The following is a 26,216-nucleotide window of genomic DNA, read 5'->3' as shown; positions in this document are numbered from 1 at the left end:
TTCGGTTGAAATACCAAGGAAGTACAGTAAAACTCCATTGGTCCGGCATCCAATGCTCCGGCACTCCTGATGGTCCGGCACTATCGGGAACCCGGAAGTGCTCTGGGCAGCCGGACAACTGGAGCTGCTCTGCGCCCGGCTTCCCCGATTCAGCCGCTGCTGAAACTGACCAGCAGCTGAATGGGGAAGCCAGGGGCAGAGCAGCTGGGGTGCTGCCTGGTTGGTCCCATAGTGCTGCCCATCAGGGCTGCAGGACCAACCCGGCAGCACCCTCCCAGGCATCCCCGATTCAGCCACTGCTGAAACTGGCCAGCGATTGATTCCAGGAAGCCCGGGGCAGTGCAGCTCTGATTCTGGTCAGCTGCTGGTCAGTTTCAGCAGAGGCTGAATCGGGGCAGCTGGGGTGCTGCCGGGTTGGTCCTGTAGCGCTGCCCCTCGGCGCTGCGGGACCAACCTGGCAGCACCCCACTGCTCTGTCCCAGGCGTCCCCAAGAGCAGCTGGGGTGCTGCCGGGTTGTTCCCATAGCGCTGCCCCTCAGCACCAACCCGGCAGCACCCCAGCTGCTCTGTCCCAGGTGTCCCTGATTCAGCCTCTGCTGAAACTGACCAGCAGCGGCTGAATGGGGATGCCTGGGGCAGAACCAGACTATTGGAAGGAGGGGCTATGAGGGGTATGGGGTGGCATCTCATAGCCTCTCCTTCCAATAGTCCGGCATATCTGATAATCCAGCACCCCCCTGGGTCCTAAAAGTGCCGGATTATCGGAAGTTTACTGTAGTGTGGTTATTCTTTGAGCTCTGCAAATCCGCAGATATCTGCTTTATATCCATGGGTATCCGCATCTGTGGATGTAGATGCAGAGATCCGCATCTCTAATAATTCTGCAGTACTAACTGCTGATGCACTGAATTGTATGTAAATACAAACATTTTTGAACAGGAAGCACAATACATTTTTAGCAGTTGTAACTCATGCATGTTACACACTTCATACATAGAACATATCCATACATCTATCTTTTAACTGAACTTGAGCTTGCCAATTTTGTCTTTAAATTGGCACCCAGAACTTTGCAGCTATGTAGTTAATAATAAGGTGAATGAGATTTCTGCATTGCAAGACAGCAAGTGAGAGTGTGGGCCGTGCAGCATAATACATTTCTTTAAAATCATTCTTTTGTGCATTAACTGCTCTTCATTTTCATGAACCCTTGATTTACAAGTCTGTTATTCTCAAAGAAGTTCAGAATTGTTTCTTGCTCAATGGAACTTAAAGGTAAAAGAAGCTGTATAGGAAGCACGTGTAAATCCACATTTAACTGCTTACCTAACTTTTTTCTTTAAATCAAACATTAGTTCACTAACTTGACAGTCTGACATTTAAGTTCATGAATTTGGGCTATTGGGACACTTTGCAAGATGCCTCACTCAAGTTGCTGAACCAATTTTAAATTCCTTCAAAAGTTCCTTTGAGCTGAAACCAAGCATAGAATTTCTCGTCTGAAAAAGGTTTCAAGAATGAAATTAAAATTGGGTTTAACATTGCAATAATTGATTTTTAACTATAGTGTTCATTGCACTATGCATAGTGTGGCACAATAACTTCTTGCGTCAGTGTCACAACTACGTGCACAGGAAGACATGCAAAATCTGGTAACTGATGAAAGGGACGGTCAGCACATAGAGTTGGATAAAAAATTGAACTGGTGCTGTGGCACATATATGGCACTTGTGTAAGTAGGTTAGATGCAATTCCACCTCGTGGCTGTAACATTTAATGTTATCCATTTAACTTGCTTTATTAGTTATTGCAGGGACAGGGAGATAGTAATCAATTTTTTAACTATATAAACCTAAAATGATGCATTCCTGCTTTTCCCCTTACAGTGTATCAGAGAAAATAATCTCTTCCTCTGAAGTCTAAATGGAGTTGGTCAGAGACAAGACTCAGTGTAAGAATTCTGAGCAGGCTGAATCTCCATTGCTACAGTGGCATCTTCCTCCTGTAGCTTAAAAATAGCTGCTGACTTCAAAGTTCAGAAACCTTTTCTGGTCCTTTGTCATCTCCTATATTACCGATACAGGACCCAAATTGTGTTTAACTTGCTACAGATAAAACAAATTGTTGGGCTGAAGAAGTCAATTTAACAGGACAACATACAAAGAATTGGGGGAGAGGATGCTACACAATTCGTATTTACATTCCTTATTAATGTAAAACTTACATCAGAAATAGCCTGTGTTCTGTGACCTTTGCCCTGTCAGTTCAGTTGACTTTAATCTCACATATTTAGTAGTACTCCTCCCACCTCATTACATTTTTGGCTTTTATCTATTTCCTGAATACTTTTGAGTTTTGGACTGTAACTTTCCTCCCTTACTGGTGCCTTGTATTAGCTTGCCCATCAAATCGCACAAGGTGATATTGATCAATCATCCAGCTTTTCTTCCTCACCAGAAAATTTTTTTCCCTTGCATATACCCTAATTGAGGGTGGGTTCGAACAGTTTCAGCATTGCTCCTGCCATCTTACCTTGTTGTGTCCTCAAGAGTTTCAGCCTATGACGTTGGGAGGAAGAATCTTGCTGTAAGAATGAGGCTAAGCAAGTTCACTGAGGCAAAAAGAATCTTGATAAGAATCTCATAGGAGCAAAGAATTGTTGGATATTTACTTCTATTTCTTGAACAAAAGCACCAAGGAGCCAGGACTATCATAAACACAAACAGAGGAAGACTGGGCCTCTTGGGAGTTCAACTCTTGTTTTCTTCTGTAGTTTGCTGATCCTACAAGAATACCAGTAATTCAGGAAGTACTCAAGATGGTTTAACTTAATTTTAGTTTCTACTAACAAGTTTGATGTTGAGTGTCTCTGGAAGTCATTTCTTAATGATACTGGATTAGGATCCTTACATAGCATTGCTTTCTGGTTTTGTAAGATGTTCAAATATTTGTGGCTGAGCTTTTGGACATGGAAAAGTACCTCTTAAGTTTAAACATTTGTTCACCTCGTGTATTCATTTTAAGACTACCTGTTCTGGCTTTTGCCATTTAAAGAATAACTTTCAGAATTCTTCTGGCAAAGTAGAATTACAGCTAGCAATTACTTAGCCTACTCCTGGTAGCCTTCTTGCTAAAGGTATCACTGTTGATGGTATGCCATTACTTTTAGCAACATCACTGCAAACAGTAGAAGTTGAATTTTAAAATTTACTGGTAATTACTTTAAAACGAATTTCAGATACAGACTAATTTCAGTTTGAAGTGTTTGCGTGGGTCAATTAAGTACTCTCATATACTTTCTGTTCTAAGTTTGAGACATGTTGGTAATTTTCTGACTGTACATTAAATGTGGCTTTGTGTACATAGTACTTCCAAAAATAAAGGTTTTCTTCTGAGGAATCTTGAGCTAGATACAAATCTTGAGCCTATTTTTCCCCCCAATGTGGCTGTAAGCACAGTCATTTACAAGATGCTTTTTTTATTTCCTGGAGTTTTGGGAAAGGTTGGCATTTTCCAATAAAGTTTCCAACCAAAATTTGACAAATCAGCAGGTCCTTTCATGAACAAGATAGGCATGAACAGTTCAAGTGTTGAGAAACTTGGCAGTAGCATAGCTAAAGGTTAGTTTTTGTTTTAGTCAATTTGCTATTTTACAATGAAGGGTGAAGAATTTTTTGTCACTCTTTAAATATTAATAGGGACATTTTACCGTTGCATCTATTTTTCCCATATCAGTTAAAATGCTTATTAGAAATGTAATAAAGCTGTTTGCTTCTGTTTACGGTATAATTATTAAAGAGAAAGGCTATGTTGTCCTTTTGCAATTTGTGTCCGATATACAGATTACTAGCATTTAATTCAGGAGAAGGTGAGACCTGACCTAGTCATAAACAGAACAGGTATGTTAACAATAAGCACTTGTAAAAGGCTAACCCAGTATTCGCTATTAGATCTGGCACACTGTAATCTTGTAAATAGAGTTGTTGGTATAGGTAACTAAACCCCAGAGTAAAGGCTGTATTGGGTGTTTTCTTGTATGCACCAAGTTCAGTCAAACAGCATTCATTGTATTGAGCACTGAAATCAGAAAATAGGGTGGTAGCTCCTCATTAAATGCAGCCCAATCAAGGGGGTTGGAGAGTCGGTCTGGTGGTAGAATAGCATGGTAGCTGCAGCAAGACAGAAGATAACTTTACAGAGAGGAGTTCAGTTGAGTTCATTGCATTTAAAAACAAACCTGTCAGTATAGAGAGGGGCTAGTTGGGTGAGGTAATACCTATTATTGGACCAGATTCCACTGGTGAGAGGTGCAAGCTTTTGAGCTTACATAGAGTTCTTCTTTGGGTCTTGGAAACTTAGAGCTAAATACAAGGTGTGGAACTGATTGTTTAACGTAAGTAATTAACACATTTCAAGGGACCATTCAAGATGAAGTGGTCAGTTTAACACCTTTCTAGCCACTTGGAGTATGGGGGGGGGGGGGGCATTAGTGAGTTATAGATGGTTGCGATAACCCATAAATGCAATTTCTTTATACAGTCCATGATGTTTAGTGTCTAGCAAAGATTAAGCCATGATGTGTGTAAGGCCCAAGAATCTTGAAAGGTGTGTTTTGGGGGAATGTTAAGACCTAGGTTTTTCACCTGTTTTGGTAGGGTCTACTGCTGTTGCTTTGTGTGGGTGTGATCTGATCTGTGGGAAGCTTCTAATGATGAGTTTGGAGAGGATGCAGGGTTTTCTGAAGGCTAGAAGTGGGGGTTCATGAAAGATTTATTTCAGGATGTGGTAACCATTCAGTATGTGTTGTAGTTTAATGATATCCTGTACGAGTTCCCGTATGAGATGGTAGGAGACAACTAGGAGAGTGCGATCAGAGGGGATTTAATTCCATATTGAAGCAGGTTCTCTTGGGGTAACTTGGTGGCCTGTTCCAAGATGCTGTCCACTAAACAAAGATACTCCATCAGAGAAGTAGAGGCAATTTTGAGAATATTAAGGTGTGTATCCCAGACTTTCTCCTCAGAGCATATTCTGTGGTATCTGTGTGTCTGGTTTTTGATAACTGATGTATGGATTTGTTGGGGTGATTACAGGATCACTATAGAGAGAGTGTGATTTGTGGGCTTCTTGTGTATAGTTGTCTTTAGGGTTCCATTGATGAAGCTGATCCAGGAAGTTGATGATGTTGAAGTGTTCTAGATAATTTAATGGGTGAGCAGTGGTGGTGGTTGAAGTTGTGTTGGAAATTCTGTCCAAAGGATGAAAATACAAATTCATATCAGGTATATCAGAGATTTTTTTGGTACATTTGTCCAGAAATTCTTCTTGAAGATGGCCTGTAAAATTGACTGTGCCAATCAACTTCCTGTATTTGTGGCTTATTACCACAATCTGCAACCCACTAAACCCCCACTCAGCTTTTTTTCCTCCTTTTTTTTAACCCCCCTGTGACTGGACAGGTGTTAGTCACCTGACCTTGAATGCTCTGTTGAATTCCATTAAATACTTATGCTAAACAGTCTGTTCCACCTTGTAGTTAGCTGTGACACTCAGATTGTTTTCCAGATCTAAAGAAGGTTTGTTTCTCACCAACAGAAGCTGGTCACATAAAAAATATTAACTCACCCAACTAGTCTCATATCTGGGATCAAGTTAGCTACAAGACCGTTTGCATTATAGAGAGGGTGCAGTGTGCAGGACAGCAAGGGGTGGGAACCAGTATTCGATCAAATGTGTGTGGCTGTTGATTGTTCCATCACGTGCAGGTGTTGAACAGCGGTGGGGGAGAATAGGAAAGCTTGTCACAAGCATTTCCCTCTGCTAAGGTAAGAGGCAGTAATTGTATCTCCAGTCCCTCAGTAGGCATGCAAATTACCTCCATGAATAGGAAACGAGTCAATCTGTAACAAGCACAAGGGTGGACTCTATGTAAAGCAATGAGGCCTCATGCAAGATGAAGAACACAGGGTGATCTAAAAGGCATATTCTGGACAGCCTTATGCTCCTGCTTCAGTGAGTGGATGTTACATTATGGTAAGTGTTCAAGACTAGAAGCTGTATATATAAATTAAATATCTATGTTAAGGATTTAAACAATTTACGGCTGAGGACAGACCCTGAAATGGTAGTTGCTCAATTTTTCTTTGGTGCACTTTTTTCTTTTAAAATAAGGGTAATTGTCAACAAATGTATATTTATAGTATCAAGTTTGTGGGGATGAGAGAAGAGAGGAATTAGCAGAAAGAGTTGTGGGAGGCCTCTTTTCAAATCAGGAATTAACTCTGCCCCCATATCAGAGAGGAAACCCTTTCACAGTATTGCCTACCATACTAATGCAATATGATTTATGTACACTTATGTTGTATTCATGCGCACACAACCTTTTAGCTAGGACTGTGCTTGATGTGGAAATATATCTTTAGCTGTCATTCATCTCAGCGCTGTAGCTGAAAAGGAGAGCTTTCACCTTGGGCCGGCCAGCTCTGCAAATAATCAGCAAGTGCTGTCATCCATAGTTTAGGAAACTGTAGGTAACCTAAAGTCTTCCTGGTGCTATCAGCGAGGAGCAGAGTCCAGGGCCACAGCTGCCATAGAGGGGTAAAGCATTAGCAAATATATCCATCGCTATCCTGTTAATCTGTGAAGGATCAGTGAGGGTGCAACTAATCCAAGGAGGATGGGGGTCCAGGCAGCCATCTCATAGGTGGTGCGCTCTTCCTGCAAACAACTCTGAAATCCCCGACAGGCGGCAGGAAGTACAGAGGCAGGGGGGTCATTTGAACGTGACTGCCTTCTCCAGTAGACCACCACTGAGCTCCAAAAACTGTTATGTCCCCTCTGTTTTCTCTTGTCTAGACTAAGGTCCAGTTATTTCAGTCTTCCCTCATAAGTCTTGTTTTCTAGACCTTTAATCATTTTTGTTTCTCTTCTCTGGACTTTTACCACTTTGTCCACATCTTTCAGAAATGTGGTGGTCAGAGCTGGACACACTACTCCAGTTGAGGCCTAATCAGTGCAGAGTAGAAGAATGACTTCTTGTGTCCTGCTTACAACACTCCTGCTAATGCATCCCAGAATGTTTGCTTTTTTCCCCCACAATGGTGTCATGCTGTTGAGTCTCATTAGCTCATTGGACTGCACCAAATGCCTTGCTAACATGCCTTGCTTCGCCCTTATCCGCAAAGCTTATCTCGTAAAAAAAAAAAAAAAAAACTCATCTTTTGTTTAAGAGAAGAACAGTATGCATGCATGACCTTTATGTTCAATTCTACGCTTAGGCTATGTCTAGACTGCTGGGGGTTTTTCAGCAGAAGATATGGAAATTGAGCTCTCATTTGCATATCTTCTGTGGATCCTTTGTGGAAGATATGCAAATGAGTGTGACTTGCATATCTTCTGCCGAAAAAAAAGGCAGTGTAGACATAGCCTTAGAGTGCTAGACAAGAAGTAGGGAGAGGGGAAGAAAAATAGTTACTGCAATTCCCTTTTTAATATGCATGTTCTTTTAGTACAGGAAAAATAACTAGGGAAGAGTTAACACTCCATACAGTAAAAATTCTCCATTACTCATGTATGCATGTGAGCTAGTCCAGTCCATAATTACAGCATGTGGTATAAACATCACTTAACCTCTCTGCAATTTTCACTCCCTTAAGAGTGGAGAAAATGACTTGCCACTCACTCCCTTTGGATGTAGAGACTGTAGCATATTAATAATATAAAGAATGCAAGCAACCAGAGGCTAATGTTTCAGTAGTTCTTGAACAATATCCAGTTGACAAAACATAAATATTTGTGCTCTAAAATAAGTTTTAAATACAATTTATAAAATTTTCATGCTTGGTAAAAAAAAGTTCAAAAGTTTGTTGGAATAACACCTGTAGCTAGGAGAATGATAAACATTAAAATAATAACGAGAACAACTCCAATAATTATCATAATTTTAGTGTTTTTCCACCACATCTTCCTGGAAATCTTTGTGGTGGTTTTTTGGAAAGCATGAGCCTGAAAACAAAATGACAAAGATGAAGTTAATGTTTCAGGAACTGGATTTTCCCAGCATCATCACACAAGATTAAATCATATATTAAATGTTTTCAAGATGTAGATGATTTATACTTAAAATGTAAAGTTAATGCTATTTTATGAACTGTGGAATTTCATCCCTGGAAGACTCTTGGTGGTGGTGGAAAAAGTAGGCCTATTAGTATATTTACATTTCTATGCTATACATGGATATGAACTGTTAATTCAATTAATTGAGTTCATGTTTTTTAAAAATGCATCTCATCACTTTATACTATTTTTAACATGACAACATGACTAGTATTCACATTACTTTTTTACAATCCCTTCTATCTTCCTACTTGTGACTGCTGGCGATCAGGTAAGGAGAGAATGGGTATGTGTAAATCGGGGTAGGGAACTAAGACCCAAGGGCCAGATGTGGTCCACAGCTTGCCTGGATGCAGCCCTCGGGGCTCCTCCCCACCCCAGCATTAGGGAGCCCGCCCTGGCATTCCAACCCCAACTGCCTTCCTCCTGACTGATTTTTCTGTGGGTCAGCGGCCCCCGACCCAAAAAAATTCCCCATCCTGATGTAAAGGGTAAATGTAAGTCAAAATGAAGCTTAGAGACAAAGCTTAGGTTTTTTATTTCCTCTTCTAATCATAGGTGTGGGAACAAGAGCTTTGGGAGTGCTGCAGGTTTTAGCCAGGGCTCCCCTACATTATCCCATGCCTGAGGTCCCAGCTACTAGCCCTGATCCCTGTGCTCACCCCCAGCTGGGGAGAGCAGACATGGGCAAGAGGGCTGGTTTTCAGCACCCCACTATTAAGTGTTCCTGCACCACTGCTCCCAATAACTCTGATCTTAGGCAGCATCAACAAAATGAGTTTATTTGTAAACAACAGTGGTAGAGGCTGATAGAAACGGGTTCCTGGTCTCAGGCCATTGCTAGCCAATGTAATAGTAGTGTGATGTTTATAAACTGCCAGACAATAGAACACTTGATAATCTACTGGAGGATTTTAGGGATAGAGTTCCACAGAACGTCAGAAGCTCCTACTGTGAGCACTACAGTTAAGCTCTTACGTTGTTCTCTAATTTGCTCCTGGCTTCTCATTTTTACCTCTTCCTGTCTATTTAGACAAAACTCCAACTACTTAGCTGTGTGCATATTCAACCTGACTGGGAAGATACAAAAGTTGGGTTTTCCACAACAGCATGCTAGTACTTTAGTGTAACCGCTCTACTCTTATAAAGATGTATCATAACTGTTGGTATTTGTAACATGCTCTTTACCCATGAAAAACAGGTCTAGTCCTCCATTAGCAGTAGAGACTAATTTTTGGTCAAGCCCAGTTCCTTCACCAGACTCTTTGCAAGTGGCTCTCCATTCTGTGTGGCACAAGGATCCACCTGTATTGATCCAGTTGCAGGATTGGGCCTATAGTTAATAAAGGCGAGATCCAAAGGGATTTAGGCACTTAAGTTCAAAATCTAGATTCTTAAGACTCCTACTCAGCTGCTACCTAACCCTACAGACACCTACATTTCTGCCAGTTGGCATGCGCAAAGCTACTTAAGCCCTAGTGAGATCCTCAGCCTGGGCTTCCTCCACTTATCCACCTGGAAGACTCAATCTACTAATGTGCTCACAGGCCTTACTCCTCTCCTCAGCATTTCCTGTTCGTTTGTTTAGTTGGCTCCCTGCTCAGATCCCAATGCCGTGGTGGCTTGTGTGAATCTCATTCAGACATGCCTAACTCCCCATGCATTGTATAGGTAAGTCTTATCACCTAACATGGCGTGGATTCTACTTGGTGGCAGTGTGCCTAAAACGTAGGCATTGCAGTGCTGCTGAGTCTGTTTCCTTTGTGGCTCTGATTTAGCTCTAATGGCCAAATCTTTCCACAGGTATGGCTATTAGAATAATACATACATGCCTCTGTGATCAGAATCTGGGCCTAAAAGCAATGAGTGAAATATAAGTTCCTCAAGTACTGAAACATGTCTGAAAATGCCACACAGTTACTCAAATACAGAGACTGCTATAAAAGCTGTAAAACAACTGTAGAGAAATAGAAGGGTTAGCTAAATACCTAAGTAGAATGAAAAGTCATATAATTTACCACTGTTTGGAGATCATCTGTTCTGTCAACAAGCTCGCTCAACTTTTCTTCTCTTTGTAATACCTTATCAATATTTTGAGTCATAACATTTTTTACATCATCAACTTGAATTTGGAGAGTAGAAACTGTAATATCGCCTGACTTCCTATTGTATTCCATCTGCATAGAAGAAAGTAAGGGTTTTTGTTACAGATCCAACTTTACCAACTTTCAATAATTAAAACAGCTGACAACACAAAACTCAGCCTCCAATTGTGGAGCACTATCTCCCAGAACAGGGCCTTAGTCGTGCAACTCCAATTAACATCACTTGTGAAGATTTATCCTACAGTTTTGAAAATCTCAATGGCTGTGTCTACACTGGCCGCTTGCTTTTCCGGAAAAGCAACGACGATCTACTGTAAAATTGTCAGTGTTTTTCCAGAAAAACCTATGCTGCTCCCGTTCGGGCAAAAGTCCTTTTCCGGAAAAACTGTTCCGGAAAAGGGCCAGTGTAGACAGCATAGTAGTCTTTTCTGCAAAAAAGCCCCGATCATGAAAATGACGATCGGGGCTTTTTTCCGGAAAAGCGTGTCTACATTGGCACGGACGCTTTTCCGGGAAAAGTGCTTTTTCGGAAAAGCATCCTGCCAATGTAGACGCGCTTTTCCAGAAATACTTATAATGGAAAAACTGTTCCGTTTTAAGCATTTCCGGAAAAGGGTGCCAGTGTAGACGTAGCCAATGAGTGTGGAGCTTCCACATTTAGTCAATTATACCCTCACCTGTCCCCATAGGGCATGTCTACACAGCAATGTGATTTCGGAATAACTAATGTTATTCTGAAATAACAGTGTGCATCTACACTACAAGCCTTTATTTTGAAATAATGTCGAGCTGGAGGACTTCTTACTCCACCTCCTGTAACCCTCATTTTATGAGGAGAAAGGAAAATCGAAAGAAGGAGTGTTCTCCCTTTAACTTCCTGCTGTGTAGACATGCCCTATGAGGACAGGTGAGGGTATAATTGACTAAATGTGGAAGCTCCACACTCATTGAGTTTTTCAAAACTGCCAAATTAAGCTTTTTGATTTAAGATGTGCAATTGATATAGCTTAACTGAAAAAACAACAAATAGTCTGGTAGCATTTTATAGACTAACAAAACATGTAGATGGTATCGTCAGCTTTCATGGGCACAGCCCACTTAAGATGAATGGAGTGTTGGATGTCTAGGACCAAAATAAATAGGGGAGACGGGAAGGGGGGTGGAAGAAGGGAAAATTGAGAGGGGGGACGGGAAGGGGGGTGGAAGAAGGGAAAATTGAGAGGGGGGAACAAGAAAAGGCGGTGGGTAAAAAATATATCAAGGGAAAGCTAATTAATGGTTCTTATCTGCCCCCTTTGACTATTTAGTCTTTAGGTGCTTATAGACTCGGCTTTCCCTTGATATATTTTTTACCCACTGCCTTTTCTTGTCTCCCTCCTCCCCCCATCTCCCCTATTTATTTTGGTCCTAGACATCCAAAACACTGGTCATCCGAAGAAGTGGGCTGTGCCCACGAAAGCTCACAATCCCATCTACATGTTTTGTTAGTCTATAAAGTGCTACCAGACTATTTATTATTTTTTCAGTTTACCTGTACAGACTAACTTGGCTATCCCCTGAAGCTGATGTAGCTTAATTAGACTTTAGCCCTGCTGTGTACATGTACCCTTATGAAGTTATCCAACTGCTTATAGGATATCTTCCTTGGGGGAAAAAAGATACTGTGTTCATGACTATTTTTACTTTTTATGATACATAACCCCTCCTGATCTTTCTTTAAATTATTGATGTGGGGAGGGTGCTGCAAGTCAGCCACAGAAAGGATATCTTAAATCAACAGGCATGCTCCTTTGATTCCAGGTATTAAGTTCACCATATTCTAAATTTTCCAGCAAGACTAGACATGATTTCCTGATTTTTTTTTTTGAGTAAGAAAAACAGAAACGTTCCATCCATGATCTTAAAAGAAAAAGAAAAAGCCTTCGGGCCCTTTATAGAGGAAAGAGAAAAATAAGACAACCACAATGCTTAAATATCCTTTGTTTGACACCTTTAAGCGGAGGAAGCAGTAATTCTTTAACACAACACTTCAGTCTTCTCTGCACTGTTAACTTTTTTTACCATTTTTTTAATCTAGTAGATCCGACTCCTTCTGGATTGCAGAAACACAGGGGTCAATGATTTAGCAAAACACTGTTCCACAAAGTCCACTGGGGGTTGCTATTGATTTTATGTCTTGTACCTCCACCCCAGTACAGGAGGAAACATGGTCCTAAGTCAGCTATTGATGCACTGTTTTTCCCCCCATTCATATCAGGATAATTCAGTAATAGTCCTTATTAAGAGAGAAACTAAATGATTAAAATGTCTTTAGATAATACACACCCTGTTTTTACTTTCTTTTCTTGATCTTTTATTATGTAATTTCCCTGTACTGGGTGTAGTTGGAATATAGTAGTTCTGATCGAGCCCCACCTAGAATTCCAAGATCGACTATTTGCAGAATTTTAGCAGCTCCAAGTGCTGAACTGTAGCACCTCACCAGTACCCAGCATTCCACTACTTACTGGTCATTAATCCCTGCCAGGAACTGCCTCAACCATTGAATGTTGTTTAAAAAAATAGAAAGTAAAAAAAAAAAAACCCATCATAATTAACCCCAAAGCTGTAGGGAAGATGAGGGGAGGAGAGGGCATCATTTGCTACTTTCTGAGAACAATAGTTGCAGCTGCATAATTTCCTTTTGATCAGAGATGAAAAAATGGAACCATCTGACAATTTCTACATTCCACATGACTATTATACCCTTACATCTAATACTTGCACCAAAAGAATAGGACATCAGTGTTTTCTAACCCTAACTTCCCTCACTTCCACAGAATAAGCAGGCTCAAAATACATGTTTGGCAAAGCATTGCTTTTAGTGCTGCGTTAGATTGCTCCCCTTTACAAAATGAAGTGTCAACAAGCCCTGGCCTGTGAGATCAGAATTACCCAGAATTCCAGTGTCCACCACACCCTGACCACAGAGCTTGATTGTTTCTCCAGGTCTTGCAAAGAATGTTTTTTCCCCTCTCTCTGCAGTAAAGTAGGAGAGTTTTATGTCCCAATTTACTTTGGTAAGAAAAGCTTGTGGTAATGAACAGTGCTCCAAGCTGTCTGAGAGCAATGTTCAGGGAGGAATTCAACCTGTCTTGGTCTAGGAGACATTTTAGAAGCCATATATTCTAACTGGTATTTAATGGATTTTAGTTTGATTCCTGTAGTAACTTAATTTTAATCACATGGAAGAAGTCATTAATATGATTGTATTACAAGAGGTAGCTCTTTTAACCAAATTTTAGAATTGGCCACTTCCAAGTTCAGAGAAAGCTGTGCTTTCTCTTTTGGGATGACCAGTAAGAGAAGTGTTGAAAACTTTTGATTTCTACCATTTATTTTTTTGGCTCGGTCTTGATAGCTATTCTAAATAGTATCCAGATTTAGACCCAAACCCAAAACATTGTATAGACAGATCCCTGTACTTGTATAGAGACAGGGTTGCCAGCACTCCGGGACTGTTCTAGAGTTTTCTGGAATTAAAGATCAATCTTTAATTAAAGATTGGGATGAAGGTTTCAGGAATGCATCCAAACAAAATTGACAACCATGGAACTCCATTGATTTTGCAGGTAATCTGTGGGGGAGAAGGAATTTGATTGCATTGAGTTAATTACAGGATTGGAACCTGGGGCATGTGCTTAAGTTTAGGCACGTGAGAAGATGGATTTAACTCAATGGGGCTACTGATGCTTTTAAAGTTAGGCATGTGCAGAACTGAGATTCTATGACTTTGGTCACTAGAGGGCTCCCAATGTTTTTTCCAGTAATACAATAAACACGGAGTTACAAGCAAATACTGATACATGGCAATATATGTTGAGGTCATTAAAACTAACATGTTCCCAACTTCATCCTAACCTATATTTGCATGCCTTAGTTTTCAAAAAGTAAGCCTATTGCTGCATTCTTACATGAACATTTGTTTTGAATAAAAAATGTAAATAGGTTTCTGTTAAACAGCTGGGGTTTTGGATGATGAAATTAAAGGGCTAGATTGTCCTAATTCCTAGAATGGAGGGGACTTAGGCCTTTCCATCCCCTCTTCCATATGGCCCTTCTTCTCTATCTCTGTAGAAATAACTCAAAGGGTTGCCAATAGGGAGGTTAAAGTGGGTGTAATTAAGTAACCATGTAACCGCTGAAAATTTCAGCGGTTACATGTGAGGCGGCAGTCAGTTCCCATCTGTGCCCCTACCTACCACCCCAGTGATGCTGCTGCCTCTCACACCAGGAGCCTGTGTGTAACCGTGAAGGTTAACTGACGAGCCCCGGGTCATAGGTTAACCGTGTACATACACAGTTACACTTTCACTTGCCAACTGTCTTATCACACCAAGCCAAACGCTGGTATCCCACCCTGTCTTGTCCCTCTCTCTCCATCATCCCACCCTCTGTCACTCATCCTCACTCACTGCAGTCTGTAATTGCTGGCCAATGGGAGCTGTGGAGTCAGTGGGGGGCAGAGGCAGTGATGGAGACCCCCGGCTCTCTTCCAGGGCTACAAGGACATGTGGACCACTTCCCAGAGCACGCATGGCAGGCAGGGAGTCTGCCTTAGTCCTGCTGCACCTCCAAATGTTTAGTGGCCTAAGATCTCTGTTTAGTTTAAGTAGCCTTTGAGGTATAGAGCCTGATTCCAGGAGACTCCTGGTGAAACTGGCAGGGTTGGCACTAATCACTCAGTGGGCTTATGGGAAGGTAAGATACTATCTAGAACCTTTCTTCCCCCAGTTTTGTGTAAAATAATGCTGATCTCTTAACTAGCATATGTAGTGCCCTATTTATATATTCTAGCTGAAGCTTTCAAAGTGCATTTGGGGTGGGAGCAGGTAGGAAGCCTTGCAGCCATAGAGTCTAGGGTAGGGGAGTTGGGGGGAGGACCAAGGCCAAAATGCACTACACATACCATAAGGACCTCTATAAAGAACATGTGGAATCCATAAATTTGAAGTCCCTAACCCCAATAGTGGAATAAGGTAGGAACTCAGAGTGGGAATTCCAGAATTTCAAATCCTCTACGCTAGTTTTTACCTGCTGACATGACAATGCCACTGTGCTGAAAATGTGATCAATTTAACAAAGAATGAATTATGAGACTGTGTAACAACAGTAAAAACTCCACACTGTATCTTCATGTATTCACATGCTAAAAAACTTGCATCAAGTACTCTTTTAGGGACTGTGCAATACTTGACAAGCACCCTATATTTAGAAAACTTAACAAATTAATAAGTTTCTTTATTGTGGGAGCGTGAGAGGAGTACAATTTTTAAAATGTTACCTGCACAACACAATAGGAGAGAATCTATTTCTAAGCATGCTAGGTACCGTTAATCTCCCTTGAAAGTAATAACAGACTTTGAGTTTGTTTAATGTTTCTTTCACTACATTGGTACTGATCATACCTTCTCCTGTCTGCAGCACATTGCTTATTTAAAACCTTCTAATAGTTTATTGCCCCAACTACTTAAATTTTTTACTACATTGATCATACAGTAATTCTGTTTTACTCAAAGCACACCCCAAAGATTAGATTTTAAATACTTACAATGCACACTTCTCTCTCTTTCTCTGTTTTTTGTAAGACGTGTGTATGATCAGATGACGCAGTGGAAAAGGACTGTTTAAAGTTCTAGTTACTCTAGTAAAATATTAACTAGTTTTTCTAGACAAATGTGTGTGCATATATATTAATATAATAACCACAATAACTTACTGTTCTGGCAAAGAAAGACAATAGTTCTTTTATTGAGAGATCAGATACCTAAATAAATGTTTGTGAATTCTTTTTCCCTTGCGTGTGCTCTGCCAAGGTAGACTATCAATGGTCCTTTCTCAAGCCTTGTGTAGCCGCCCAAAAGTAAACTTGATTTAATACATTTTAGAGAATCACCTACCATGTATTTTCCCAGAACTTGTTGAAAATCTGCATTGAATTCAAAAGGATGAGCAAAGGTCACTTGTGATATAAAGGGACTACTAATGAAAGCTTTGCAAATCTGGAAAAAGTAATGAAGGAATTATCTTGACATAACTGAAATAAAATGTACCACATTAACATCTTAAAGTTAAGTTAACATTTGTTCATGATGCCCTGAAAATCTAAATAGCCAAAGCCAACATAATTACTATAGGTGAATTTGCATAGTTAAAAAACATTAGGCTGCACAAATGCATGGATGTGGGTAGCCATAATATTTCTGCAGAAATTTAAAAATATTGTATGGAAAAAAGTTTTCTGTTAAAAGCATTTGCAGAAAAGAGAACGGACGTTTTTCCGCAAAAGCACTTTTGTGGAAAAGTGTCCGTGCCAATCTAGATGCGCTTTTGCGCAAAAAAGCCTCTATCGCCATTTTCGCGATCGGGACTTTTTTGCCCAAAACAAATCTGAGCTGTCTACACTGGCCCTTTTGCGTAAAAGCTTTGCGCAAAAGGGACTTTTGCCTGAATGGGAGCAGCATAGTATTTCCACAAGAAGCACTGATTTCAGACAGTAGGAAGTCAATGTTCTTGCAGAAATTCAAGCGGCCAGTGTAGACAGCTGGCAAGTTTTTCCACAAAAGCAGCTGCTTTTGCGGAAAAACTTGCCAGTCTAGACACAGCCATCTGCTATGATTATGGTGTCACGAGAGACTCTCTTAAACCTAAAGCTGGTACTGCAGGACATGTAACAGTATTTCTATAACATAACCAAGACCTTTTAATTACAGGGACAGGAATGTTATATGTATTGCATGAAGCAATACTTTTTATTTATAAAGCTGAAGAAAGCAGACACACATTGACCTTCCAGTGCATGTAATAATCAATGTAGACCAAAGGGCAAGAATGGAACGTTGCAAAACATTAACAATTCAGTGGCTTTGATTAAACTTGCATCAAAATATTCTGAAATTGTTCTTACCTCTTTAAGAAAGGCAAATGGTACTGTGCTGTCTAAGGTGTTGTTTGTGGCACATAGGTACGTAATTCCATTAACAAGCAAGGCATGGTACCCAAAGCTTAGAAAAAGATACATTAATAGAATGGGTATTATTATTTAAACTTCTAACTTGGGTTCACATGTCGTCATACTAATGAACCAAAATCAGTGAAAGAAAAGGAATGTAATTAAGCATTTATAGTCAGCATCTCTGAAATGAACAATAAAATCAGTGAATAATATTCTCTTCAAAGCAAAATCATACAATATTACAAACGTTCTCCTACCTGACTTAGTATTTTACATACAGGAGAAAGTCCATTATATCCCCCTTGAAATGGAGTTTTAGTAATTGCAAATCAAAGTACACCAAATTGTAAGTAGACTTGTGTACATTTAATGCATAGAAAAGTGAAGAGGTAATAGATATGGTGAGAGGCAGCATAGCACAGGTAGGTGTTGAACAAACTCACCGACGGTATGTTTACACTAGGAAACTATTTTTAAACTAGCCAATTAGCCCGTCATAAGATGGGATTTTCAGGTCTCTCCTCCACATCCGTCTTCTCTCCTGAGCCTCTGGTCTCTTGCTCCGTGTCTCTTTCTCTCTCTCTCCGCCTCCTACTGCCTCCCCCCCTCTCTCTCAGCTCTCCTCTGCCTTCTGCCTCTCTCTCCATCTCTCTCTTTCTCTTCTCCCCCTCCCACCTCTCACTCTGTGTTTCTCTTCTCCTCTTCCTGCTGCATCTCTCTCACTCTCTCTCTTGCTGTCCTCCGCCTCCTCCGTTCTCCTCTGTCTCCTCCGCGTCCTCTGTGTCTGCTTCGCTTTCCTCCTTTTGAATCCAGCGCCCTTTCCTGACGTCAGAGACACACACTCGTCTAGGCCCCGCCCCGTGGCTGTTCCCTCTGTGCGGCGCTGTTGCCTCCCGCCATGGCGCTCGGCTGACTTCTGTTTTGCTCAGCCGGGCCACCATGAGGGAGCAAGCAGCACAAGCAGCTGTTTAGGGTCCACGCTCCCCATGCAGCATGGGGGTGCTGCATGGGAAGCGCGGGGCCCCAACTGCTGCTTGTGCCGCTTGCTCCCATGTGGCAGCCCAGCTGAGCGGCGCAGAAGTCAGTCGAGCGCCACGGCGGGAGGCAACAGCGCCACCCAGAGGGAACAGCCAGCGTTTTAGCATTACAGAGTCACAGACATTAGGCTACTATTATTTCTAAATAACTAAATTCAACTCCTGATTTTACAAAATTGAAATACTGTGTCTCACTATGGGGATACCTCGAAATTAATCTGATGCAGGCTCTGTTAATGAGGACATGCTACCTTCACTTAGAGCCCTAGGAAGCACAGGGGAGTAATTAGTTCAAATTACTCTGGTGAGTGGTTATTTTGAAATAATGGCACTGGAACATCCACACTAATGCTATTTTAAAATAATTATTTCAAAATTAGCTTTACTCCCTGAGAAAAGCAGAAGTTCAGATTTCAAAATAAGTGACCTGTTATTTTGAAATAACAGGCTTGGTAGTGTGGATGCTCTGCTTATAAATTTAACCTAAGAGGGCTTATTTAAAAATAAAGCCCTAGAATACACCAGGGCTCAGTGCATCTGCTTGTAGATTACAGAACCTCTTTTTTTCACAGCTAGCTCTCTCTTAAGCAGAGATTGCTAATCACATCAAGTGTATGTGGCTTTGTAATGATTCCCTTCAGATAATTATGAAATTAAATCTCATGAAATGAGATCAGTATCTTTTTTTTAAACCTGTTATCTTAAAATCCTCACTACACTGCAGTTATTTCTACAGAAAAGAATTTCACCTGTTTTAAAAATCCCAAGTTGCAAAAATGGCTTTACCTTCCAATGTGAGCTGTAGTTTTTTTCAAGCCTTTGTGAAGAACTAAATTTACCACTGATGAAGCTGCTTCCTAAAATTAAATTAGGAGAATTAGGAGAAATAAATGTCATATTTATAAACATAGGCAGTATTTAGCAGCAGGTTGAGACCGCACATCTCTGAATGAGGGTTTATACTTACAGACTACGTCTACACTGCGAGTTTTTGCTGCATAAAATATGCTAATGAGGAACTCATTAGCATATTTTCTGCCATTTCTTTTTGCGCAAGGGATTTTTATGCAAAAATTAGTAGTGTAGCCACTTCCGTTTTGTGCAAGATTCTTATGCCTGTTCTGGAGAGGCATAAGAATCTTGCACAAAACGGGGTTTTTGTGCAAAACGGATGTGGCTACACTGCTTCTTTTTGTGCAAAAACCCCTTGCACAAAAAGAAACGGCAGAAAATATGCTAATGAGTCCCTCATTAGCATATTTTCTGCCGCAAAAACGTGTAGTGTAGACAAAGCCACAGTATATTGTAGCTGAGTGAGGTTTAATTAAGCATGTTTATTGTTTCTAAACAAGGATCTAGTTCAATAAAAACAAAAAAAGCAATCCCTGAACTTTGTTTTGTAAAGGTTTCTGCAGTCTATAAGCTTGATGCTTTTGTGACAACTATGAAAGAAGGATATATTTATTACAAACTAACTCAAAATGTGTATTATAAACTGGATGGATATATCTATAGCTCCATATCTATATTGTCACAAAGGCATCAAGCTTTTATATAGCAGAAACCTCTCTAAAACAGTGCATGTGTGTATGTATAGTTGCTGAATATTGTTATCAAAACTGCTGAATGCAGGTTTTAAAGCATCATGTTTTAGGATGTTGGAGAAGTCAGCTTGATATTCTAAAAAGCAAAATTTCATATGCTCTGGCATTTTTAGTCCAAGTGGCTTTAGTGGAAAAAAGAGGCAACTAGGTATCCTGAAGTGACAGCACAATTAGCAGAATGATTCCTAGTTACTTTGTCTTTGTAAATAAAATAGAGGAAGTTCTTCTTTTAGATCAACTTCTTTTTACAGTGCCATAAACTGTATCTGACTTGATCACAAAGATTACAAGCTGAAAAGCCATAGTTGCTTTGTGATCACAAATAATACAGCACTTATAGGAAACACTGCAACAGTATTTTTCTTTTGAATTGTTTGCTCCTGATTAATGGCGTTAGCTCAGTTTTAAATCTGGCCCTAATTGTGCTTGATGAGCACTTGTAAATCTCAACCACTGCTTAGTTAACTGCCTGCTATTTGAATAAAGTAACAATTACTTGTAACCTTTGCCAAACATAAAATGAAAACAAAGCATAGTCCCTGTGGTATCTTAGTCTATGTCTACATTGCAGAGCTATTTTGGGATACCAGAAGTATCCCAAAATAGCTATTTTGTGTCTTTTGAACACGCCCATTATTTCGAAATATAACGGGCTTGCTATTCCAACATCCCTGTAAACCTCATTCCACAGGAGTTAAGGGATGTTTTGGAACAGAGCTTTATTTTGAAAGGATCATAAAATAAGCTATGCAATTTGCATAGCACAAATTGCATAGCTTATTTCAAGTTAAAGGTGCAGTGTAGATGCACCTGTAGGCTATGTCTACACAGCAAGATTATTTTGAAATAACTAGCATTATTTCAAAATAACTTAGTCTGCATCTACAGAGCCAGCAGTTATTTCAATATAATGTTGAACTACTGTCAAGCTGGAGGACTTCTTACTCTGACTCCTGTAACCCTCATTTTATGTGGAGTAAGGGAAGTTGGAGGAAGAGTGCTCTATTTCGAAATAAGTGCTGTGTAGATAGCACCAAACCCTGAAATAAGCTATTTCAAAATAAGCTAAGCAATTGACATAGCTCAATTTGTGTAGCTTATTTGGAGTTAAGCACTGCTGTGTAGACACACCTTAGAGACTAAGAAAGGTATAGGATCATGAGCTTTTGTGGGTAAAACCCATTTCATCAGGTTTTACTCACAAAAGCTCATGATCCTATACCTTTCTTAGTCTCTAAGGCTTGGTCTACAATAGACCTGGCAGGTTGGCTTAAGGTACACCATCCAGCTGCACATTTTGCGTAGCTGGATTCACCTTACTTTAAGCCAAGCCGCGTCTACGTTGTGGGAGGCCGACAGGAGCACATGCTCCTGTCAGCTTCCCTTACTCCTCAGAGTGAAGAAAACAGGACATTGATGAGGGCTGCCCTCAGTGTTCAATTGGGGGTGGGGTGGGTCTACACTAGACCCACTAAATCGAAAGCTAGAAGTTTAACTGCTGGAGGGTCTATCTTCTCCATAGTGTAGACATACTCATTGTTTTTAAAGACTAACACTTACCCCATGAGACTACATACAATTAAAAAATACGACTTATATCAGAGTTTAAAATTATCTAACTATCTCTTCTGCTTCAGGATCCGGTGAAACGGCCTTTACATAATACCAGCATGAACTATCTGCAGGTAAGGAAGCCAGGCAAAGATTTTCACATTGCAACTGGGACATCAGTGAATGTTTTTGTACCCTGAGAGGATAGCATTTGTTTTGTGTTTGCGTGAGTGAGAGAAGTGTGTGTGAGATTTGTGAGGGTGATTCTCTCTTTGGCTACATCTACATTGCATCCCTCTTGCACAAAAGCCTATGCAAGTAAAGTGCAGATTAGCATATTGCCACACTTCATTTGCATAATTAATCAGGATCTGTTTTTGCACAAAATCCCCTCTTGTGCAAGAGCCATTCTTCCTGTAAAAATGAGGACGAACGGCTCTTGCGCAAGAGGGGGGTTTTGCACGAAAAGGAGTTGTGTAAACGGCTCCTTTTTGCGCAAAAGCCTCTTGTGCAAAAACAGCCCCTAATTAATTATGCAAATTAAGCGCGGCACTATGCTAATCTGTGCTTCATTTGCATATGTTTCTGTGCATGAGGGATGCAATGTAGAGGTAGCCTTTGTGAGAAAATCTGTATGAGAGGTGTGTGTGTGTGTGTGTGTGTGTGTGTGTGTGTGTGTGTGTGTGTGTGTGTGTGCGCGAGAGAGAGATATTTGGGTATGGGTGAGGGTGTGTGCGTAGAGAGTTGTGTGTGTGAGATGAAATTGGGGAGTGTGTGTAGAGGGGTGTATTTCTGAGAGATATGGGTATGAATGTGGTGTGTGTGTAGAGGGGTGTATGTGAGTGATTTGGACATGAGTGAGGAGTTTGTGTGTACAGGTGTGCGTGAAAGATTTGGGTATGGGCGAGGGTGTGTGTGTAGAGGGGTGTGTTTCTGAGAGATTTGGGTATGGGCGAGGGGGTGTGTGTGTGTGTGTATAGGGGTGTGTGTGAGATTTGGGAATGAGTGTGGGGTGTGTGTGTAGAAGAGTGAGTGATTTGGGGATGTGTGGGGTGTGTGTGTGTAGAGGGATGTGTTTCTGAGAGATTTGGGTATGAGTCTGTGTGTGTGTGTAGTGGGGGGGTGAACACGGGGGGGTGAACACGGGGGTATGTGTAGTGGGGGGGTGTAGTGGGGGGGTGAACACGGGGTGTGTGTGTAGTGGGGGGGTGTAGTGGGGGGGTGAACACGGGGGTGTGTGTAGTGGGGGGGTGAACACGGGGGGTGTGTGTAGTGGGGGGGTGAACACGGGGGGGTGAACACGAGGTGTGTGTGTGTAGTGGGGGGGTGCACACGGGGGTGTGTGTAGTGGGGGGGTGTAGTGGGGGGGTGCACACGGGGGTGTGTGTAGTGGGGGGGGTGTAGTGGGGGGGTGCACACGGGGGTGTGTGTAGTGGGGGGGTGTAGTGGGGGGGTGCACACGGGGGGTGCGGGGGAGGGATCTCTCCGTGTGCGCGCTGCTGTGTGCGGGCACAGAGGGGTGGGTCACAGGGGTGTCTGTGAGGGGCCCCGCCCCGTGTAAAGGCCCCGCGCCCGGCTCATCGCTGCCGCCCCCGCCCTGACACGCGCTCGGTCCCTCGCTCGGGCCCGGCCCGGCAGCGCAGCCGCGCGCTGTTTCCGCACGGGGGGGTGCAGGGGGGGGGTACCCGGAAGCAGCCCCCCTGCAGGCTGAGCTCGGCCAGCAGGGCGCGCCCGTTGGCAATGCAGCAGTAGCAGAGACTCGTCATGGCCCCGCCCGCGCGCCGGGCTGGCCGCTTAACGTGTGTGCGGGGAAGAGAATGTCCCCGACCTGCCGGGGGAGCGCAGGGGGGGCGCAGGAGGGAGGGGATGTGTGAGGGCGGGGGCAGGAGGGAGGGGATGTGTGAGGGCGGGGGCAGGAGGGAGGGGATGTGTAGGGGCGGGGGCAGGAGGGAGGGGATGTGTGAGGGCGGGGGCAGGAGGGAGGGGATGTGTAGGGGCGGGGGCAGGAGGGAGGGGATGTGTGAGGGGCGGGGGCAGGAGGGAGGGGATGTGTAGGGGCGGGGGCAGGAGGGAGGGGATGTGTGAGGGCGGGGGCAGGAGGGAGGGGATGTGTGAGGGCGGGGGCAGGAGGGAGGGGATGTGTGAGGGCGGGGGCAGGAGGGAGGGGATGTGTAGGGGGGGGCAGGAGGGAGGGGATGTGTGAGGGCGGGGGCAGGAGGGAGGGGATGTGTAGGGGCGGGGGCAGGAGGGAGGGGATGTGTGAGGGTGGGGGCAGGAGGGAGGGGATGTGTAGGGGCGGGGCAGGAGGGAAGGGATGTGTGAGGGTGGGGGCAGGAGGGAGGGGATGTGCGGCGGAGGCAGGAGGAAAGGGATGTGCGGGGACGGGGGCAGGAGGGAGGGGATGTGGTGGGGCGGGGCAGGAGGGAAGGGATGTGTGAGGGTGGGGGCAGGAGAGAGGGGATGTGGGGGGTGGGAGAAAATATTTCTGACCTGGGGGGAGTGGGGAGCATGGGAAAAAAGAATATTGAAAACGATGAGATAGGCCTTCCGACATCATCCCATTATGCTGGTGTTGCAACAAATTCATGGGGTATGGCTGAGCTAGTCATGATAAATCATAATGATGGTGGTCTGCTCCATCAAAGTAATAAGACATATGGAAAACTACTGGGAGGATTACTTGTATGTACTGGAATATCTGGTGGGAGATGATTGGTGCTACCATTCCTTCATTATTCTGGTCACAACTGGATTGTGGAGATATGGGTAGCTCATATGTACAAAAAGATGAATTTCACCTCTGTTGGTATGAGGTTTTGTTTAAAAAGAACAGTTTCCTAGATTCACCTTTTCTGGATGTGTTAGAGCTCCTAAAAGGAGATACAGCTTAATGCCATTCATTTGAGATGAACAAACATGCATAATACCATCAGACTAGATCAGAAAGAGTGTATTAGCTGGAATAATTTGGTAATTTAATCATCCAGACATGAACAGTCACTGGGCAGTCATGTACTGTGTCATTTTTCAGATCTGTCAATTTAAGGAAAGGTTTAAACACAGAATATAGTATTCATGAACGTGTGGGATTTATGATGCAACTTTGAGGATTTATTGGCCATTAGCCAATTAGTGGATTAAATTAAACAAAACTTTAGTATGTACATCTTGACACACATATTACTATTATCATATGTAGAGTGAACTGTTACTAATTCCTAATGATCAACACTTGGAAAGTTTGAAAGAAAAAAAGAACTTCAAAATTCATGCTTAGGCATATGATACAGGGTTTTTAAAATCTATTTCTGGGATGAGAAAAATAAATACAGCATAATTTTTTGACAGCATACAAATAAAATATATGCAGCAGTCAAACACAGAGCATCTTTTGGCTTCTGGTATGTTATACATAATGGCTGTTTTTGATAATGGTACAATGCCTAGATTTTGCTTTCCTATATATTGGCCATGTCATGATGATTTAATAGCTAAAAAAGTTCATAACAAGTACTTAATTGACATATACCATAAAATACTGCCATCGCTGTTGCATAGTGGTATACTGTTTAAATTAGATACCATATGTTACTGGACTATAAAAGTCAATGTTTAGAAGAATGTTTGCTATCAGGTTCCAAACAATGTTAGGGTTGTTGCTGTTGTGGCAGTCTGCCAAGTCTATTATAGCCTAACATATACAATATTCAAGTCTCATAAAGATGCAAATACCATTTTTTCCAATTAGCGGTTTTGTCCTTTTCTATTTTACAAAAACTGATTTATTTTTCTCCTCTGCACTTTGAATGGAATTGAAATACATTTTTTTTGTTTAGCAATATGTTGATTATGTAGGGGTTATAACATGCCAAAGTTATGGGAGTAGTGTTAACTCATATCCTTCTGCCAGAGGGCATTTTTGAGGACAGAGCTGGGCAATTTGTTTTTGACAAACAGAAATATTGTTAAAAAATATTTTTTCATGTCCTTGAAACTATTCACAAATTTGGGTCATATGTAACCAATAAGTGCCCAGCTGATCCCCAGCTCCGCGTTGCACTGCCCCTTTGAGGCGCTGGAGCGGCACTTCAAAGGGGCAGCAATGTGGAGCCAGGGATCTGCTGGAGTGTCCAGCTGATCCCCGGCTCAGCATTGCGCTGTCCCTTTGAAGTGCCGCTCCAGCGCTTCAAAGGAGCAGTGCTGCACGGAGCCTGGGGTCAGCTGGGAACTCTAGCTGACCCTGGGCTCCCACGATGCTGCCCCTTGGAAATGCCGGGATGGCCTTTCCAAGGGGCAGCGCTGCATGGAGCCAGGGTCAGCTGGGGATGCCAGCTGATCCCGGATTCCTGCGGTGCTACCCCTTTGAAATACCACTGCAGTGTTTCAAAGGGGTAGCACATGCGATTAATCGCAGTTAATTTTTTTAATCGCTTGACAGCCCTAATTTTTTAGTTTGATGAATGTTTTCAAAAATTAGATTAATTTCAGATTGAATTGGATTTTTAAAAAGTATTTCACTCAGCTCTAGTCAGGACTTTATAGGGAACCTAACTCCTTTATTTATTTTATAGCTGCTGCAGCAATACTAGCAGAAGGTGCATACAGCTGCACAAAAATAGGGTGATGGAATTTTTGCTCATAAAATGTTTTTTCAGAAATGCCACTTAGCAAAACAAACAAAAATGATGTGTAGGCTGCTTATAGCAATTAAATACTAACACATGCTCCCGATACAGTAGTTATGCATGAGTATATAAGAATTGGGGATTCCTTTTTAAATCTTGTTTAAACTGTGCATATTTAGGTAGCA

At 42.1% G+C, this 26,216-nt stretch overlaps 1 protein-coding gene across 1 annotated transcript; it reads right to left on the bottom strand.

Moving 5' to 3' along the window:
• Positions 1-7,742: 7,742 nt before the first annotated feature.
• LOC102449322 (vesicle-associated membrane protein 7-like) lies at positions 7,743-23,206 on the bottom strand. The gene is made up of 6 exons (XM_075929489.1): positions 23,092-23,206; positions 19,038-19,108; positions 17,167-17,263; positions 16,160-16,261; positions 10,134-10,292; positions 7,743-8,004 (listed from the first exon to the last, which is right to left on the bottom strand). The coding sequence occupies exons 1-6, from the start codon at positions 23,170-23,172 to the stop codon at positions 7,855-7,857; spliced, it is 660 nt and encodes a 219-aa protein (XP_075785604.1). The 5' UTR covers positions 23,173-23,206; the 3' UTR covers positions 7,743-7,854.
• Between the last annotated feature and the right edge of the window lie 3,010 nt (positions 23,207-26,216).

This window comes from Pelodiscus sinensis, chromosome 5, assembly GCF_049634645.1.
Source record: "Pelodiscus sinensis isolate JC-2024 chromosome 5, ASM4963464v1, whole genome shotgun sequence".
Classification (NCBI taxonomy): domain Eukaryota; kingdom Metazoa; phylum Chordata; order Testudines; family Trionychidae; genus Pelodiscus; species Pelodiscus sinensis.
The sequence above is the reverse complement of the archived record's forward strand: the minus strand, read 5'-3'. Positions and strand labels throughout refer to the sequence as shown.